The sequence below is a fragment of the Jaculus jaculus genome, chromosome 13 (assembly GCF_020740685.1).
Source record: "Jaculus jaculus isolate mJacJac1 chromosome 13, mJacJac1.mat.Y.cur, whole genome shotgun sequence".
Classification (NCBI taxonomy): domain Eukaryota; kingdom Metazoa; phylum Chordata; class Mammalia; order Rodentia; family Dipodidae; genus Jaculus; species Jaculus jaculus.
In genome coordinates, this window is record NC_059114.1 from 24,080,894 (window position 1) to 24,099,755 (window position 18,862).

General features: G+C 42.4%; 1 protein-coding gene across 3 annotated transcripts in view; it reads right to left on the reverse strand.

Annotated features, from left to right (window-relative positions):
• Hectd4 (HECT domain E3 ubiquitin protein ligase 4) overlaps positions 1 to 18,862 on the reverse strand; it is a 227,454-nt gene that overhangs the window by 162,509 nt on the left and 46,083 nt on the right. For all 3 annotated transcript variants that reach the window (XM_045132394.1, XM_045132393.1, XM_045132392.1), the window contains exons 2-7: positions 17,814 to 18,331; positions 13,216 to 13,305; positions 8,444 to 8,574; positions 3,869 to 3,977; positions 2,823 to 2,961; positions 997 to 1,167 (exon numbers count right to left, since the gene is read on the reverse strand). In XM_045132394.1, coding sequence (XP_044988329.1) covers positions 997 to 1,167; positions 2,823 to 2,961; positions 3,869 to 3,977; positions 8,444 to 8,574; positions 13,216 to 13,305; positions 17,814 to 18,331 — 1,158 coding nt within the window. The remainder of the gene's footprint in view (positions 1 to 996; positions 1,168 to 2,822; positions 2,962 to 3,868; positions 3,978 to 8,443; positions 8,575 to 13,215; positions 13,306 to 17,813; positions 18,332 to 18,862) is intronic.

The following is an 18,862-nucleotide window of genomic DNA, read 5'->3' on the forward strand; positions in this document are numbered from 1 at the left end:
CTCCTGAGTATGGGGATTAAAGGTGTGCACCACCACACTGTACCCCTTTATTCTTTTTTCTAACACATGCTTGTCCCTGCCATACAGCCTTGGTACTTGTGGTCCTCTCTTCCTAGAATCATCTTCCTTCATCTATTCCCCCATAGTTCTTCTTTCTTCTTTCTCCTCCTCTGCTCCTTCCACCTTTCTCTTTAAAAAAAAAAAAAAAAACTATTCATTTGAGAGTGAATGAATAAATAAGTGAGCATGGGTGTGCTAGAGCCTCTTGCCACTGCAAATGAACTCCAGACACATGTAACACTTTGTGCATCTTGCTTTCTGTAGATACTGGGGAACTGAAACTGGGCTGGCAGACTTTGCAAGCAAGTGCCTTTAACCACTAAGCCATCTCCCAGCTCCTTTTATTGAACAGGTTCTTGCTATGCAGCCCAAGTTATCCTTGATCTCACTATGTAGAACAAGCTGGCCTCAAGCTTACAATCCTCCTGTCTCAGCCTTCCCAGTCTTCTAGTGCTAGGCTTACAGACATAAACCATACTTGGCTCCCCCAAATTCCTTCTCCAGTTTACTACATTGGTTCCTTCACTGCCTCAAATTATTCCTTTATTTGCTCACTTGTCTACAGTTCATCTTTTGTTTCTCTACCACCATTACCCCAGTCTACTCAACCCTGGACCCAGAATCTAAGCTTCACTTGAACAAAAACCTCCCACTCTGACTGCACTGTATTCCCACTACCTGGGTAGAATGCTGTGTGGCTCTTGGGCCTTCTCATAAATCCTACTGCTTTGTCTCTTGGGAATATACAGAGAGCCATTCTTGCTTCTGCAATTAAGTTCCACATTTCCAGCACCCCGTGAGCATTTCTACATTCACACCCCACTGTGAATACGTGCAAAAATAAACAACAAGCTTTTACCCAAGAAGAAAACCAGTGTCACTTTGTAGATACCATAATGGTTTTCTGCAAAGACACAAAATGAGAGTTAAACTTACCAGAAGTTCAAAAGTGTCCATGAAGACAGAATGTCCCTTTGGAGTTTTCTCATTCAGACTAGCAGGAGACCAGATCCAGTAGAAGTATGTGCCATCTGAAGAGAGGTGCACAGTGCTCATGGTGCTACCAGCTGGGAGGGGACTGGCTGGCATGGGCACTGTCTGGCACACCTGGACAGGAAGGGGGGGTTATTTCATCAGAGGGACACAGTGTGAATCAGTGTGTCAGCCCATTGAAGCTATTAAGTCTAAAGAAAAATTTGCAACCCTTCCTGGTCAAAATAAAACTATTCCCATGTAAAAAGCTGGGCATAGGCCAGGCATCATGGCAAATACCTTTAATCCTGGCACTGAGGGAGCAGAGGTAGGAGGATTGCTGTGAGTTTGAGGCCACCCTGAGACTACATAATTAATTCCAGGTCAGCCTGAGCTAGAGTGAGACCCTACCTAAAAAAAAAAAGAAAAGAAAAAAACAAAACCTGGGCATAGGAGGCTGGGTGTGGTGTTGCATGTCTTTAATCCAGCAGTTGGTATCCCAGCAGAGGTAGAAGGACTGCTATGAGTTCAAGGCCAGCCTGGGACTACAAAGTGATTTCCAGGTCAGCCTGGGCTAGAGTGAGACCCCCATCTCAAAAAAAAAAAAAAAAAAAGCTGGACATAAGGCTATGAAGATGGCTCAGTGGTTAAAGGTGCTTGCTCGCAAAGCCTGCCAGTCAGGGTTTAATTCCCAAGCAACCCACATAAAACTAGACACAGGGGATGGAGGGATGGCTTAGCAGTTAAGGGGGTTGCCTGCAAAAGCCAAAGGACTCAGGTCTGATTCCCCAGGACCCACGTTAGCCAGATGCACAAGGTGGCACATGCATCTGGAGTTTGTTTGCAATGGTTGGAGACCCTGGTGTGCCCCTTCTCTCTCTCTCACTCTCCCTATTTCTCTCTGTCAAATAAATAAATAAATGTAACATAAAATTAAAAAAAAACAACTAGACACAAAATGACAAGAGCATCTCTGATCCCAGCATGCCTATGACAATGGGAGGTAGAGTCAGGAGAATCTGAAGCTGGGGGGACACACTTATTTGCAACAGCAAGTGCCTTATCCACTGAGCCATCTCTCCATCCCAAGTAAATATATTTATTTATTTAAGAGAGAGTCAGAGGCAGACAAAAGGAAGATGGGCACATCAGGGCCTCTAGCTGCTATAAATGAACTCCAGACGCATGTACAACCTTGTTATCTGGCATTATGTGGATACTGAGGAATTGAACTCAGGTCCATAGGTTTTGCAGGCAAGTAACTTAACCACTGAGCCATCTCTAAAGCCCCCAAATATTCTGTAGTCTCAGGGTGGCCTCAAACTCATGGCAATCCTCCTACCTCTGCCTCCCAAGTGCTGGGATTAAAGGCATGCGCCACCATGCCCAACTTCCCGAATATATTTTTTACAGCTAGTCAAGGCCATGCACATCTCTGACCTCAGACCTGTTGGGGAATCAGAGACTGGAGCACCTCTGAAACTTGCTGACAGCAGTTCCACATTAGAAAGAGAGACTGACTCAAGAAAATACAGGGTTGACATTCTATACAGAAGAGGACACCTGATGTTTTCCTCTGGCCTCCATATGCATGTGCACAGGCACGTGAATCTGCACATACATCATATCACATAACATACACACACACATACACACACAATGTTCCACCTGTAACAACCAGAAGGAGGCCATGCTAGAAAGAAAACATATCAATTGTGTTATTATTACTTCTAATAATGTTAGATATGTCCACAAAATACAAAAGATAATGCCAGAGGCTTTCCACTTACCTGAAGGGTATTCTGGTCTAAGACTTGGAAAAGGAAGTGAGGCTTACTGTCAAAAGACACAGGCCGATGGAGGAGACTGCCACTGCCAAAAGCTACCCATCCTGGTTCCAACTCCTCATTGCGGCAGTACACGAACCCCCTGAAAGAAGAAAGAGGCACAAGTAGTGTCCCTGGGCTGGTTTGTGGCCCTACGAGGAACAACAATATTTCTGGCTCAGCTCTTATAAATGATGACCAGTGACATAGCTAAGGAGAAGAATTATATTATAGTAACTTTGGAACTAACAAACTATAACAAATATTAATTTTCCACAATGAAGTAGAGAGGAGAAAAAAGTTGGGGGAAGGTCTCAATAAATATATATTAGGTTCTCAAACCATCAGAATTCATAGATCTTCATGACATCAAAATAAAAGACAGACTGATTGAAAAGAGGCGGGTATTTGATGGAGAATGGAGTTTCAAAGGGGACGGTGTGGGGAGGGAGGGCATTACCATGGGATATTGTTTATAATCATGGAAGTTGTTAATAAAAAAAATTTGAAAAGATAAAAAAGAATTCATAGTTCTTATATCTCAACTGAAAGTCACTCCTAATTTAATGTCAAATCCAAGAACAACCACCAAAAACAGATTTATCTAGAAAAATGTCCATGTATCAACATGAAGTCACATTATTTTTCAAAATCCTGGTCTCTAAACTAGTAGAAGTAGCCCAGGCCTGTAATCTTAGCACTCCAGAGGTGGAGGCAACAGGATCAACAGTTCAAGGTCATTCTTAGCCACACAGTGTATTCCAGGCCAGCCTGGTCCCAAGAGGAATTTATGACTTGGCTACCAAATGCCTCAGTCAAACAAAGCTAAAATGGTCTCACAGAGCAAGATAGGAAGGTGGCAATAAGAAAGGACAGGGCTCATTTGCATAAATCCAGACCTGCTACTTCCTTACTAGTATATGGGGAGTCAGGATACAACCCTTGTCTTCTCTGCAGATGTTTGTAAGAGGAAAACTCCAGCCACAATCAGCCAGTTCTACATGACTGACCTGAGAGTACCATGTAATCCAGAGCCCAGTTTGCTTACTCCTCTCCCAACGGAGTTGGTAGTGTAGAGGTAAAGCCCGTCTGTGGTGAGACAGCGTCCCAAGTCAGCATCTGAAATCAGTATTCACAGGTTTTCATAGGTAGGCTTTGTCTATGAGGTTATAGAATGCTTTTCCAACAAAAAGTCATGAGGAAATTGAGTAAAGGACAACCTCCCAATTTAAAAAAGGTTTTTCAATGTGACTTTCAGGGTAAATGGCTTAAATCTCTCAAAATCAAGAAGCATGTGGAAGCAAGGACCAAGAGCAGAAAAACAGGACAGATGGTTATTAGCAGGTTCCACCAACAAAATGTTTTGTTTTTCCTTTTCTTTTCTTTTCTCTCCTTTCGTTTTCTTTTCTTTTTTGTGTAAGACAAAGGGACTAAGTCAAGTTTAACTCTGACCTGAAATGACTGAGAAGATACATTTCACTCATGAGTGTCTAGTAAGAAAGGTATACCATGGCCTTCATTAGGTGACCTGGGACCTCTTTGAACTACGGCTTAAGATATCCATAAGACAAGCATGATAATGTGTACCTTGGGGGTTACTGTGATTGCTAGCTGAGTGAGATAAGACAAGCAATGCAACTATACTGTTCTCTAGTGCCAAGCCAATGACCCCTAAATGGCATGGAAAATGATGCTGCCATACTAATGTAGGACTTTCCATTCAGGTATCTAATTTTAGTTCCAGAAAGAATAAAGGAAATAACAGTAATATTTCCCCTGGCTATATCTTCCCCAACCTAAAAAAGTTTCTCTATATATGACATTAAACATTTTACTAATTTAGCTTCTTTGGGGGGGGGGGGTTCCACTCTAGTCCAGGCTGACCTGGAGTTCACTACGTAGTCTCAGGGTAGCCTCAAACTCACAGTGATCCTCCTACCTCTGCCTCCCAAGTGCTGGGATTAAAGGCATTTTACTAATTTATAATCCCAAGAATCAGCCTTAAAATAAGGCTTATGGAGGTTGGAGGGATAGCTTAGCAGTTAAGGCACTTGCCTCCAAAGCTAAAGGAACCAGGTTCAATTCCCCAGGACCCAGGTGGGCCAGATGCACAAGGTGGCACATGCATCTGGAGTTTGTTTGCAATGGCTGAAAGCCTTGGTGAGCCCATTCTCTCCTTTCTCTCTCAAGTAAATAAAATAAAATTTTTTAAAACTTAAAAAAAATAAGCCTTATGGGTCAAAGTTTCAGTGTTTATTTTCATAATCTATATTTCAGGGGAGCATGTCATATTAGTTGGGAGGAATTCAATGTCACACCACTCAAATTTGTATTGACTTGCTACTTTGTTGTTAGCTCAAAGATTCAGTCTACTAATCTGAGACAATTGGGATCTATGCCCATTTGTTCCTTGAAAAAAAAAAAGAACAGTGATGGGGCTGGACAGTTGGCTCAGTGGTTAAGGTGCTTGCTTACAAAGCCAAGGGACCCAGGTTTAATTCCCTAGGACTCACGTAAACCATATGCACAAGGTGGCGCATGCATCTGGAGTTCATTTGCAGTGGCTGGAGACCCTGGCGCATCCTTCTCTTTCTTTCTATCTGCCTCTTTCTCTCTCTTAAATAAATAAATATTTTTTTAAAAAGATCAGTGAAAGTGGATAATCATTTTAAAAATATTAATTTCATACCTTAAATATTTAACTTACAAATAACATTTATTCTAATATCATTATAATCTCAAGACCATTTGAATGTGAGTCTGTCCAGGGGCAGGAGTGAGGGTGACTGACAAAACTGGCCCAGAAGTTAATATTTCTTGAAGCTGAGTGACGAGAATACTCAGGGTTAGTATAGTGTTCTCTCAACTTCTGTTAATGCTGAATCTTTCAATACTATAAGTTAAATAGAATTATTCTAATGAAGGAGGATGAGTAAAAGGATCCCTTGAGCCCTACAGTTCTAGGACATCCTGGGCAATGCAGTGTGAACCTGTCTCCAAAAATAAAGAGGAAAGGTAAGGAAAGAGAAAAGGGGGAAAAGAAAAAGAATATTCTAAAAGTATTATAAGACAGCTGGAGAGATGGCTTAGCAGTGAAGGCATTTGCCTGCAAAGCCAAAGGGCCTCAGTTTGATTCTCCAGGACCCATGTAAGCCAGATGCACAAAGAGGTACATGCATCTGGAATTTGTTTGCAGTGGCTGGAAGCCCTGGCTTGTCCGTTCTCTCTCTTCTCTCTGCCTCTTTCTTTCTTTCTTTTTTTTTTTTTTTTTTGTGTGTGTGTTTTGTTGTTGTTGTTTTTTCAAGGTAGGGTCTCACTCTAGCTCAGGCTGACCTGGAATTCACTCTGCATTCTCAGGGTAGCCTCACTCACGGCAATCCTCCTACCTCTGCCTCCCGAGTGCTGGGATTAAAGGCGTGCGCCACCACGCTGGCTATTCTGCCTCTTTCTCTCCCTCTCAATTAAATAAATATAAACAAAGTTTTTTTTAAAAAAAGTATTATAAGAAAAATAGCCTAGCTAGGTGTGGTGGTGCACGCCTTTAACCCCAGCACTCGGGAGGCAGAGGTAGGAGGATCGCCCATGAGTTCAAGGACACCCTGAGACTACATAGTGAATTCCAGGTCAGACTAGGCTAGAGCGAGACCCTGCCTGTAAAAAAAAAAAAAAAAAAAAAAAAAAAAAAAAGTAAAATTAAAACAGCCTAGACACAAAGCCAAAGGCACAAGAGGATAGTAGTAAGGCAAACCTCCTGGACCTAACACCATCATCCCCTGGGAAGCTACCCCAAGGAAGGGCAGATGGTGAAGAGAGATAATACAGAAAAGGCTTCAGGAGCCAGGCATGGTGGCGCACGACTTTAATCCCAGCACTTGGGAGGCAGTGGTAAGAGGATCTCTGAGAGTTTGAGGCCATGCTGAGACTACATCGTGAATTCCAGGACAGCCTAAGCCAGAGTGAGACCCTACCGCAAAATAAAAGAAAAGAAAAGAGAGAGGGAGGGAGGGAGGGACAAGAAAAGGCTTCAGCTCTGTGTGAAGGGGTTGTGCCCATCTTGTCTGAGCACTCCTTGGGTATTGCAGGTGTTGTGCTTCTGCTGCTAACCCCGGTTGAGTCAGGAAGATCACAAATCATATGCAGAATCCTGCCTCTTATACTCTATGGAAGAAACAATGGACTGTGAAGGGCAACATGGTAGGCTTCAGGGTGCTAAGCAGCCTATTGCTCAGACTCCACTTCCTGCCCTATATTTGCCCAAAGAGGGTCGTGGGTAAGAAATAAAAGGGATGAACTGACCAGCTCTCAACCCCACCCAACCCCAGAGACTCAGCTGGTTGTAACATGGTCACAGTTTTATGGAAACAGCCTGTGTGTGGCAAGGGGAGGTTTCTCTTTCATTCAGTTATGTGATAGCTAATGACATAATATGGTATAGTGTTATGGTAATGCCACTACAGTAACTGATGGTATCATAACAAGAACCAATTACCCTAACAAAGCGGTTTAGGAGCAAGGCTGACTCTTGGCAAGCTACAGCTCCACCAGCGTGGGAGGGCGGTGCAGTGTGTTGAGCAGAACCGACAAGCCTGGGTGTGCAGCCTGGGTACTGGTCTACAAAGGTAAGGCACCAATGGAGTGAATGAATTCACCTGGAAATCTTAAGTAGGTCGCATTGGAGAGTTTCTGCTACTTTTGCTGAGATCAAATAATAAACTGGCATGTAATCATGTAAAACCATCTCAACACAGCCTATTTTGTTTAAAGGCCCTACTTAACAACTCATACTCCCTTAAATCTTCTCATGTTTTTGTTCTTAGGACAGAAGGACTCATTAAGACACAACAAATTACTATAAGAAATAGTAGCATGTGCTGAGCATAGTGGTGCACGTCTTTAATGCCAGCACTTAAGACTTAAGAGGTAGGGGCTGGAGAAATGGCTTAGCAGTTAAGCGCTTGCCTGTGAAGCCTAAGGACCCCGGTTTGAGGCTCAATTCCCCAGGACCCACGTTAGCCAGACGTACAAGGGGGTGCATGCGTCTGGAGTTCGTTTGCAGTGGCTGGAGGCCCTGGTGTGCCCATTCTCTCCCTCTCTCTGTCACTCTCAAAAAAATAAAATGAACAAAAAAAAATTTTTTTTTTAAAGAAGCAGAGGTAGAAGGATTGCCATGATTTCAAGACCACCCTGAGACTACATAGTAAATTCCAGGTCAGCCTGGGCTAGAGAGAGACTCTACCTCAAAAATCAACAACAACAAAAAAGTAATAGTAGCATGCAACAATATCTGATACTCTCCCTTGTTAACCAAAACTACAGCTTTGATGGCTAAACTCAAACATGCAGGGTGATCTATATTCTTTGGCAGGAGTATAGGGACAATCCCTTTGCCTGTGACAGTAAACCTATCCATTTTCTTACCTCACCTAGTATCAACCTTTCCACTTTCACTGTTAAAGCAAACAATGAACACACTGTACAGAAATCTTGAGTTCTTAATTAAAAGGAACATACAAGGTTACAGTGAAAGCACTTGCCACAATGATCTAACCCCAATTTTTTGCATAGGGCAAAACCCTTTATGTTACCTTTATTTTCAGAACTGGAGCCAGTATTGCTATCTGGTGCAGGCAACATGTCTTCATACCCCCACGATACTATGTGTTTGCCCCCAAGCAAACAGGAGGGGGATCCAGGTCCCCCTTCCAAAAGCAGCAGCCTATAAGGGGTAAAGGAGAATTATAAGGACCTGAAACTATTCATTCCAGCACTGGTAAACTGAAAAAGTATACTAAGACAGTATTATGTTGTACATCTGAAAAGATAGTCAGTTTACTTTAAGTGAAAAACTTACAAAGCACTGCTTTGTGTACCTGTGTGTAAAATGTGCTCATTTTTGTAGCTGGGCATAATGGCTCACACCTTTAATCCCAGCACTCCAGAGGCAGAGGTAGGAAGATCGCTGTGAGTTGGAGGCCAGCCTGATACTACATAGGGAATTCCAGGTCAGCTGGTCTAGAGTTAGACCCTACCTTGAAAAAGAAAAAAAAAAAAAGTACTCATTTTATTTTTACTTTCATTTTGTTTTGGATTTTAGAAATAGTGTCTCATGTACGGTAGGCCAGTATGGAATTTGCTGATAGCCAAAGCTGGTCTTGAACTCCTGATTCTCCTGCCTCTACCTCCCAAATGCTATGATTACAGGCATGTGCTCCCATGCCCAGCTAAAGGCATGCATTTTAAACTGACAGGTATATGTGAGAAATAGGCAGAAAAAGAAGCAAAGAGGAGCATGATTAAGAAGTTAAGAAATACAAGCCAGGCGTGGTAGCGCACGCCTTTAATCCCAGCACTCGGGAGGCAGAGGTAGGAGGATCGCCGTGAATTCAAGGCCACCCTGAGACTACAGAGTTAATTCCAGGTCAGCCTGGACCAGAGTGAGACCCTACCTCGAAAAACCAAAAAAAAAAAAAGAGAAGTTAAGAAATACATATAGGAGGGAATTACCATGGGATATTTTTTTATAATCATGGAAAATGTTCATAAAAATTTTTACATTACAAAAAAAAAAAAAGAAATACATATAGGGCTAGAGAGATGGTTTAGAGGTTAAGGTATTTGCCTCCATGTTTGACTCTCCAGATCCCACAAAAGCCAGACGCATGTGATGCATGCATAAAGTTGTGCATGTACACAAGGTGGCTAAGTTCAGGGGTGGAGGCCCTGGCACACCAATTCTTTCTCTCTTTCTCTCTCATAAAAAACATTTTTTAAGCCAGGCGTGGTGGTGCACACCTTTAATCCCAGCACTCAGGAGGCAGAGGTAGGAGGATTGCAATGAGCTTGAGGACACCCTGAGACTACATAGTGAATTCCATGTCAGCCTAAGCGAGAGTGGAAGCCTATCTCTAAAAAAATAATAATTAAAAACATATATTATTATTATTTTAAAGAAGTATATATGCTGGCCATGGTGGTGCACGCTTTTAATCCCAGCACTTTGGAGGCAGAGGTAGGAGCATTGCCTTGAGTTCAAGGTCACTCTGAGACTACACAGTGAATTCTAGGTCAGCCTGGGCTGGAGCAAGACCCTACCTCAAAAAAAACAGAAGAAAGAAGGAGGAGGAGAAGTAGTAGTAGTACATACACAGGGCTAGAGAGGTGGATTAGCAGTTAAGACACTTGCCTACAAAGCCTAACAACCCAGGTTAGATTCTCCAGTACCCATATAAAGCTAGATGCACAAAGAGGTACATACATCTGGAGTTTGCAGTGGCTAGAGGCCCTGATGTACCCATTCTTTCACTTCTATTTCTCTCTGCTTACCAATAAATAAAAAAGATTTTTGATAAAGAAGTACAGCTGGGCATGGTGGCACATGACTTTAATCTCAGCACTCAGAAGGCAGAGATAGGAATGTTGTCAATTTGAGGCCAGCCTGGGAGTACAGAGTGAGTTCCAGGTCAGCTAGGGCTAGAGTGAGACCCTATCTCAAAAAAAGGTCCCCCAAGCCAGGCGTGGTGGTACAAGCCTTTAATCCCAGCACTTGAGAGGCAGGGGTAGGAGGATCACCGAGAGTTCGAGGCCACCTTGAAACTATATAGTGAATTCCAGGTCAGCCTGAGCCAGAGAGAGACCCTACCTTGAAAAACAAAAAACAAACAAACAAAAAATATAAGTCCCCCAAAGGAAGAAAAATAAACATATATATACATGCATACATTACAAATGGTCTTTGACTAACAAGATTTTGAATGATTTTCCTTTCTTTATACCTTAATACACCATCATCTCAAGTTTGCACTTAAAATGTACAACAAAGTAGTGAATTTTAAAAAATTCTACACATTTATTTATTGACATGTGCATCTGTGGTATATGTACATGTATACAGATGCACATGCCTCACAGGCACATATGTAGAGGTCCATGGAAGACATTAAACATCTCTTCTGTCAGACTTCTGCTTTATTTCCCTGAGACAGAAGCTGTCACTGACCTGGAGCTCCCCATTTGTTAGTTACATTGACTGATGAGGAACCTCAAGTGACCACATACCCCCCTCTCTACCCCTTCAGCACTGAGGTTATAGGTATGCACAGCTTTTTTATGCCTGGCTTTTTTTATTTCCCCCAGGTAGGGTTTCACTCTAGTCCAGGCTGACCTGAAATTCACTATGTAGTTTCAGGGTGGCCTCGAACTCATGTGATCCTCCTACCTTTGCCTCCCAAGTACTGAGATCAAAGGCGTGTGCCACCACACCCAGCCTTTAAAAAAAAAAAATCACTGAAAATTTATACAACTTGTTTTTCGGGTGTTTTTGTATATTTGCAATAGAGTTTCACTATGTTCCCTCAAGGTGGTCTTGAAATCTATTGACCACGCGGGTCTGTAACTTGTGGCCCACCTCCTGCCTCAGACTCCAAAGTGACTGGGATTGTAGGTCTGCACCTACACGCCTGCTTCACCTTAACAAGTCATTGAGGGAAGACATCCATACAGAGAAGGAAGGAGGCATCAAGGCAGGCAGGAAGGTCACTGAGCATAGCTGCTCTTAGTATCCTGCATCCAGTGTTAACCATCCATCAGGTTGAAATCTCAACCAGCAAAAGTACCTTCCCAAACCAGGACTCCACACTGATTTTCATTGCTTACAGGTAAGCCACAAAGGACAGCAAGACGGATATGAAGAAGAAACAAGGTCAGGTAGCCAGAGGTTCATGGCTCATGTGTATAAATCTCGGTACTTAGAAGGCAGAGGTCAGAGGACTGCTGCAAACTTGAGGGAAGCCTGGGCTATGTGTTGCAGGTTAATATTGGCTATAGAGTGAGACTCTGACATTTCCAGCTTCCTGAACATTTAGCACCTTCCCTCAACTCTCCCTGCAGTGTGGTAGCACAGGAATCGGAGTCCAGGACACAATGCCCCAAACTTCTAAAAAGAACAAGTCTTCCAGACAGACCTATGTCTGAATTTTTATGTGATCGTTGGGAATCAAACCCAGGTCCTCATGCTTGTATACAGCAAGTGCTCTTACCTGCTGAACCACATCCTCAATCCCTGTTTTTTTCTTTTTCTTCCTCGAAGTAGGGTCTCACTCTAGCCCAAGCTAACCTGGAACTCACTCTGTAGTCCCAGGCTGGCCTTGAACTCACAGTGATCCTCTTTACCTCTGCCTCCCAATTGCTGGGATTAAAGGCATATGCCACCACACCTGGCTTCCCTACTTTTATTTTATTTTATTTTTATTTTTTGCTTTTCCAGGTAGGATTTCACTCTAGCCCAGGCTGATCTGGAATTCATTATGTCATCTCAGGCTGGCCCGGAGCTCACATCAATCCTGCTAGCTCTGCCTCTGCAGTGCTGAGATTAAAGGTGTGCACCACCACACCTGGCACAAAAATTAAAAAGAAGCCAGGGAGCTAGAGAGATAGCTTGGCAGTTAAGGTGCTTTCCTTTGAAATGTAAGAACCCAGGTTTGATTCCCAGGTATCCAGATAAACCAGATGCACAAGGTGGCACATATATCTGGAGTTTGTTTGCAGTGGTTGGAGGCCCTGACATGTCCATTCTCTATCTGCCTCTTCTCTCTCTCTCTTTCTCCCTCTTTCTCAAATAAAAAAAGTAATTTAAAAAAAAAAAAAGTCAGGCGTGGTGGTGTATGACTTTAATCCCAGCACTCAGGAGGGCAGAGGTAGGAAGATCTTCATGAGTTCAGGGCCACCCTGAGACTCCATAGTGAATTCTACATCAGCTTGGGCCACAGTGAGACCCAATCTTTAAAAACAACAAAAAAAAAAACAAAAAAAAAAAACAACACAGAAGAAGCCAGGTATGGTTGGTGCATGCCTTTGATTCCAGCACTTGGGAAGCACAGGTAGGAGGACTGTCATAAATTTGAAGCCACCCTGAGACTACATAGTGAATTCCAGGTCAGCTTGGGCTAGAGTGAAACCCTACCTAGAAAAAAAAACAAAAAAACACATAAATGTAAGAAGAATGTGCTCTAAGAGCACTTACAAGGAAGAAAATGTAAGATACAAAATTCTTGCCAGTCGTGGTGACACACGTCTTTAATCCCAGCACTTGGGAGGCAGAGATAGAAGCATTGCTATGAATTTGAGGCCAGCCTGAGACTACATAGTGAATTTCAGGTCAGCCTGGGCTAAAGCGAAACACTACCTCCAAAGGCAAAAAATAATAATAATAAAATAAAATAAAATAAAAATTCTTGAGCAGTTGGCTATAATTCTATTTTATTCATAGCTGTGAATTATTAATGAGTTAGCAATCTGCTTGTCATAAGAGCCTTTATGCATAAACATTTCTTGAAGGAAATGATCCAAAGTGACAACTCACCTATACAGTACATCAGCGACAGGCAGGGACCCTAGCTCAGTCTGCTTCTGTAACAGATGGACTGTGTGGACAAAAGTTTTCAATGATCCCCTAAAAATAAAAAAAATAAAAAATAAAAAAAGGAAAATCACCAAAAGTGAAGATCAAATAAATTAGGCAGTTATAATTAACTAAGTTTTATTAACTACATGCAAAAGTTCTAAAATATGTGCATTTTTTCTACCAATCAGAAAATGTGGTATACAAAACACATTTGATTCTTACCTACCACCATTGGCTCAGGCGACTATGGGAGTGACACAATGCTCATTATGAAGATTTTTCTCCTTGCATTGAGAAAGATAAACATTTTCCCCTTAAGTGGTTAAAAACAAAAGCATGCAGCGCCTTGCTTGGGTGGTTCTCAACACCATACCACCTAGTCTAGAGGAAAGACTTCATAGGTAAGGTTAAAGTCTAACACCATTTCCAGGCTTATCTGTCAAATCTTTAAGTTTATCCAGATTCAATTTTGGTAATTAGCTAAAAAGTCAGTTCTGTGATTCAATGTTTAATAACAAATGATACAAAACTAAGAGGTAAAGCTGGGCGTGGTTTCACACGCCTTTAATCCCAGCACTCAGAGGCAGAGTTAGAATTGCCCAGAGTTCCAGGCCACCCTGAAACTACTTAGTGAATTCCAGGTTAGCCTGGGGCATAGGGAGACCCTATCTCAGAAAACAACAAAACAAAAAACTAAAGTGTTGAGTCAGATGTGGAGGTGCACACCTTTAATCCCAGCACTTAGGAGGCAGAGGTTGGAGTCCCATGAATTTGAGGCCACCTTGAGACTACATAGTGAATTCCAGGTCAACCTGGGCTAGAGCAAGACCCTACCTTGGAAAATAAAAAAATAGAGAAAAGAAAAAAAAAAAAAAAAAAAACCCTGCTGAGTGTGGTGGTGGTGCACCTCTTTATTCCCAGCACTTGGGAGGCAGAGGTAAGAGGATGACCATGACTTTGAGGCCACTCTGAAACTAAACAGTGAATTCTAGGTTAGCCTGGGCTAGAATGAAACCCTACCTCAAAAAAGCAAAACAACAAAAAGAAGAAGAAAAAAAAAACGTGAAGCATTAGAGGCCATGATGCCTCACACCTATAACCACCAGCACTCAGGAAGCTGAGGTAGGAACATCACCAAGCTGCAGGCTAGCCTGAAGCTACAGAGTGAGTTCCAGGTCAGCCTAGGATAGAGTGAGAAGCTGTCTCAAAACAAAACAAACACAAACACACAAATAAATAAACAAACAAACAAATAATAAAGAGTTGTTTCTTCCCAATATCCTACCTAAAAATAGTACCTTTTAAAAGGGAATTCTCTCACAATGGAACTTTTATATTGTTAGCAAATCTACTTCAGGCTCAAAACTGCTTTTTGTATCTGTAGAAAATAATCTAACATAAAGCCTTTGTACAGAAACTTATTTCTGTACCACCCAGTATCTCCAGAATTAAACACTGTGTCAGGATTTCCACAACCAACCAGTCTTCAGGAACCTACAACTAACCTTGCCAACAATACTTGATGGTGCTATTTGGCCTTAAAAATAACTTGAGATTCAGGCTGGGAAATGGCTTAGCAGTTAGGACGTTTGCCTGCAGAGCTAAAGGATCTAGGTTCAATTCCTCAGGACCCATGTTAGCCAAATGCACAAGGGGGTGCACGCGTCTGAAGTTCATATGTAGTGGCTGGAGGCCCTGGCATGGCCATTCTTTCTCTTTCTCCCCCTCTTTTTCTGTCAAATAAATAAATAAATAAAATATTTTTTAAAACAAACATTCTAGCCTGAGCTAGAATGAGTCAGTACCTTGAAAAACCAAAATATAAAATTTCTGGGCTGAAACATCACATGTTCTCTCTCATATGTGGATCCTAGCTACAAATGATTGGACTTCTATGTGAATAGGAAGAAAACTCAGTAGCAGAGGCAAGTAAGCTAGAAAGGGAATGGAAAAGGGGGGTGGGGGGACTTTATAGGATGGTATTGTATATATGTAAGTAGAAGAACAGATTGATGGGGGTGAAAAGGCCTAAGTGAGGTCAGGGGAAGAGATTGAGTAAAGGAAAGATGGAAGAAGGGCTAATCAAAATCTAAGAGGATATAAATAAGTCACATGGAAACCTACATTTTTAGACAATGGAACGCTCAGAAGCCATAGATTATTTACAGGCCATTGCCAAGGCCCTTGGTTTCCTACCAGGAATAGATGGTAAGACCCTCTTGCTGAAGACCCCACATACTTGGACTGCAAGGCCACTGAGAAATCCTGCTGGAATGGAGCTGATAACCTCCTCCATGTAGATCAGCTGACAAAAAGTTGGAAAAAGCCATGCTACATGCAGCTCAATGGGAGAGAAATCACCAGTGAAGACATTCAACAGTGGACACCTCATATTTGACCAGCCAGGCCAAATGAGCCAATGGGTACAATAGTGGCACATCTGTCATGGTGGAAACAAACTGCCCTCTAATTGGACTGGATGCCCACTCCATGGGAGGGAATACATCCCTGATACTGAAAACTTAAAACGGGTAGTCATGAGCCCTAGGGGTGTAACGTCTGCTGTTGTCTGGCTAACTGTATATACTATGCTTATCAAACTGCCCAGTAAGTACTCTGTTAATGTTCATACTCATATTAATGCTACTCTCACTTTTGGTAGAGAATCTTCTCTTTTAAGATGTCAGTGACCTTGGGTGACTCAGAAGGCATCATAGGGCTGGAAAGAAGTGACAGGAGTGCTCAGTACTGCAATATCTCTATCACACCTGCCAAGGCTCAGGGTCTATTGTGGAAGAGGTGGCAGAAAGAATGTAAGAGCCAAAGGAAGGGTAGGACACCTTACAACATGTTCCCTCCAGAGACAAAATGACCTGGGTATCCATGACCTTGCAGTACCTGACACTACCTACACAAGACCCTCATAATAGGAGGAAAAGATCATGACATCAAAATAAAAAAGAGACTGATTGAGAGGGGAAGGGGATATGAGGGAGAGTGGAGTTTCAAAGGGGAAAGTGGGGGGAAGAAGGGAGTTACCATGGGATATTGTTTACCATAGTGGAAGTTGTCAACAAAATATATATATATATATTCTAGGATGAAGAAATGGCTCAGTGGTTAAAAACACTTGCCTGCAAAGCCAAAGGACCCAGGTTCGATTCCCCAGTATCCACATAAGCCAGTGTACAAGGTGGCAAATGTGTCTGGAGTTTGTTTGCCATGGCTAGAGGCCCTGGTGCACTCAATCTTTCTGTCTCTCATATAAGTAAATACATAAAATTTAGAAAACAAAAACAAATTCTGAGGAGGAGGGATAGACAAATAATACAAATCTGTCAGACCATGGTTATAATTGGTCTCTAGACATTTAACTTAGAGAAAAACAAGAGTAGTTAGTGGACTTACTTGTCACAAATCTGCACTCATGATCACATGGGTTGCTAGGCAGAAAAATCCTGAGTTTGAGACCAGCATGGGCTATAGAGTAAGACCCTACCCCAAAAAAGCAAATCCAAGTACATTTCCTACTGATGACAGATTAATTACATCACCACAATATTGAATCTTGATATATACAGAGAGTCAGGCATGGTGGCACATGCCTTTAATCCCAGCACTTGGGAGGTTGAAGGAGAATCGCTAAGTGTTTGAGGCCAGTCAATGACTAAAGAGTGAGTTCCAGGTCAGCCTGGGCTAGATTGAGTCCCTACTTTGCAAAACAAAAACAAACAAACAAACAAACAAAAAGATATATTCAGAGAGATTTTTATCTTTCAATTAAATTGGGGTCCAGGGACTGGGTCGTGGTTAAAGGCACTTATTTGCAAAGCCCGAAGCCCAGATTCAATTCCAATTCCCCAGTATCCAAGTAAACAAAGCAGTGTATGCATCTGAAGTTAGTATGCAGTAGCAAGAGCAGTGCACTGGGGCTGGAAAGATGGCTTACCAGCTAAGGTTCAACTCCCCAGGACACATGTTAGCCAGATGCACACCCGCAGTGCATGTGTCTGGAGTTCGTTTACAGTGGCTGCCTTTTTTTCTCTCTCTCCCTCCCTCTCTTTCTCAGTAAAAATAAAATATTAAAAAAGATTCCCCCTCATCTCTCTCTTTTGCTTGAAAATAAACTAAATAAATAAACTAGGGTTTAGAAATACAATTTGTGACTTAGTCTTGTGATACAGACCAGGTGAGAAATAATCCCTTACATGCTGTGATTCTTTTTTTTTTTTTTTTTCATGCTGTGATTCTTATAGACAGGCACGAACAAATGTAAAAGCTTTACAAATTCATGGAGAAATACAGACACAGTCAGGTTAGATACTCAATTCTAAATCATTATCATCATGGCACAACAGACCAAAAAAAACAACAACCTGAACTTGGGGCTCCAGCTCAGGAGATTGGTGCCAAAGTTTGGTGAGAGCACCATCTTCATTACTAAGGCTGCGAAACTCAATATTGAAAATACAGAACTTCTGCATGCTGTGCCTTCCATGAAATGCTCTAGGTGTGAGCACATTAGTCACAAAGTTACTAAATGGCATTTTCCTTACCTGGCACATGCCAAAGCCACCAGGGCAGCAGCAGCATTTTCTTTTTGCTTGTGTGGGATATGTCTGCCCGTGTTAGAAGTCTCCTCTAGCCAAGAGCACAACAAAGTTTCAATTCCGTTGAGACAGTCAGCAGGCTCCTTGGTCAAGCTCAAAGGCTGGCAGTCACGCAGGCAGTTCAATAGCACCTCAGCAGTTATGTTACAGAGAGAGGGGTCTGTTCTACTCTGGGACTGAATAAGGGGAAAGACCAGCAGGAGCCCCATGCGCGATGTGAAGGGCGCTTGCTCGGGTTGCTGCAGCAAGCCCTGGCGCTTGAGCAGGGCCAAAGTCTCTTCATCCCCAGAGCTCTCCCTTTCATGCTGCTCTTCTAGGGCCAGCTGGCGCTGGGCATTCCACAGTCCTCGCAAGGCATTCAGGCGGTATTCCAGCAGGCGGGCATAGGCATTGCTCTGATTCCCACAAACAGAGCGCAAACGTTCTGCTAACTCTGTTGGATTCTTGGTCTCAAATGTTAAAATCTAAATAAAAATACAATACAGAAGTGGGTTACTGCTTTTATCAAAGTCATCCATGGAAGTAAATATGTCAGGAGGTTGAGGCAGAAGGAATACCAGAAGTTCCAGGCCAACTTGGGCCACAGACTGAGACCCTGTCTCAAACAAAACAAAACAAAAATAAATAAATATTTAAATAATAAACAGTCCACGCCAAAAATTATTTTCAATGTAACCAGAGAACAGTTCTATGCTGATGGAAATCCCCATCTGTCAAGCTTTTATGCTAATGCTTCTTTTGTGTGTGTGTGTGTGTGTGTGCATGCACATGTGCACACATGTGTAGTATGTGTTATGTACTTTGTGTGTGTGTGTGCACAGATGCATGCACCCTGTGTACATGTGTATAGAGGATAAAGGAGAACATTAGATATCCACCTCTATCACTCATCCATGTATTTCCTTGAGACAGGGTCTCTCCCTAAACCTAGCACTGCAGTTTTTGTGAGCCTCAAAGATTTTCCAATCTCTACTCCCACAGAACCAGAGTTACAG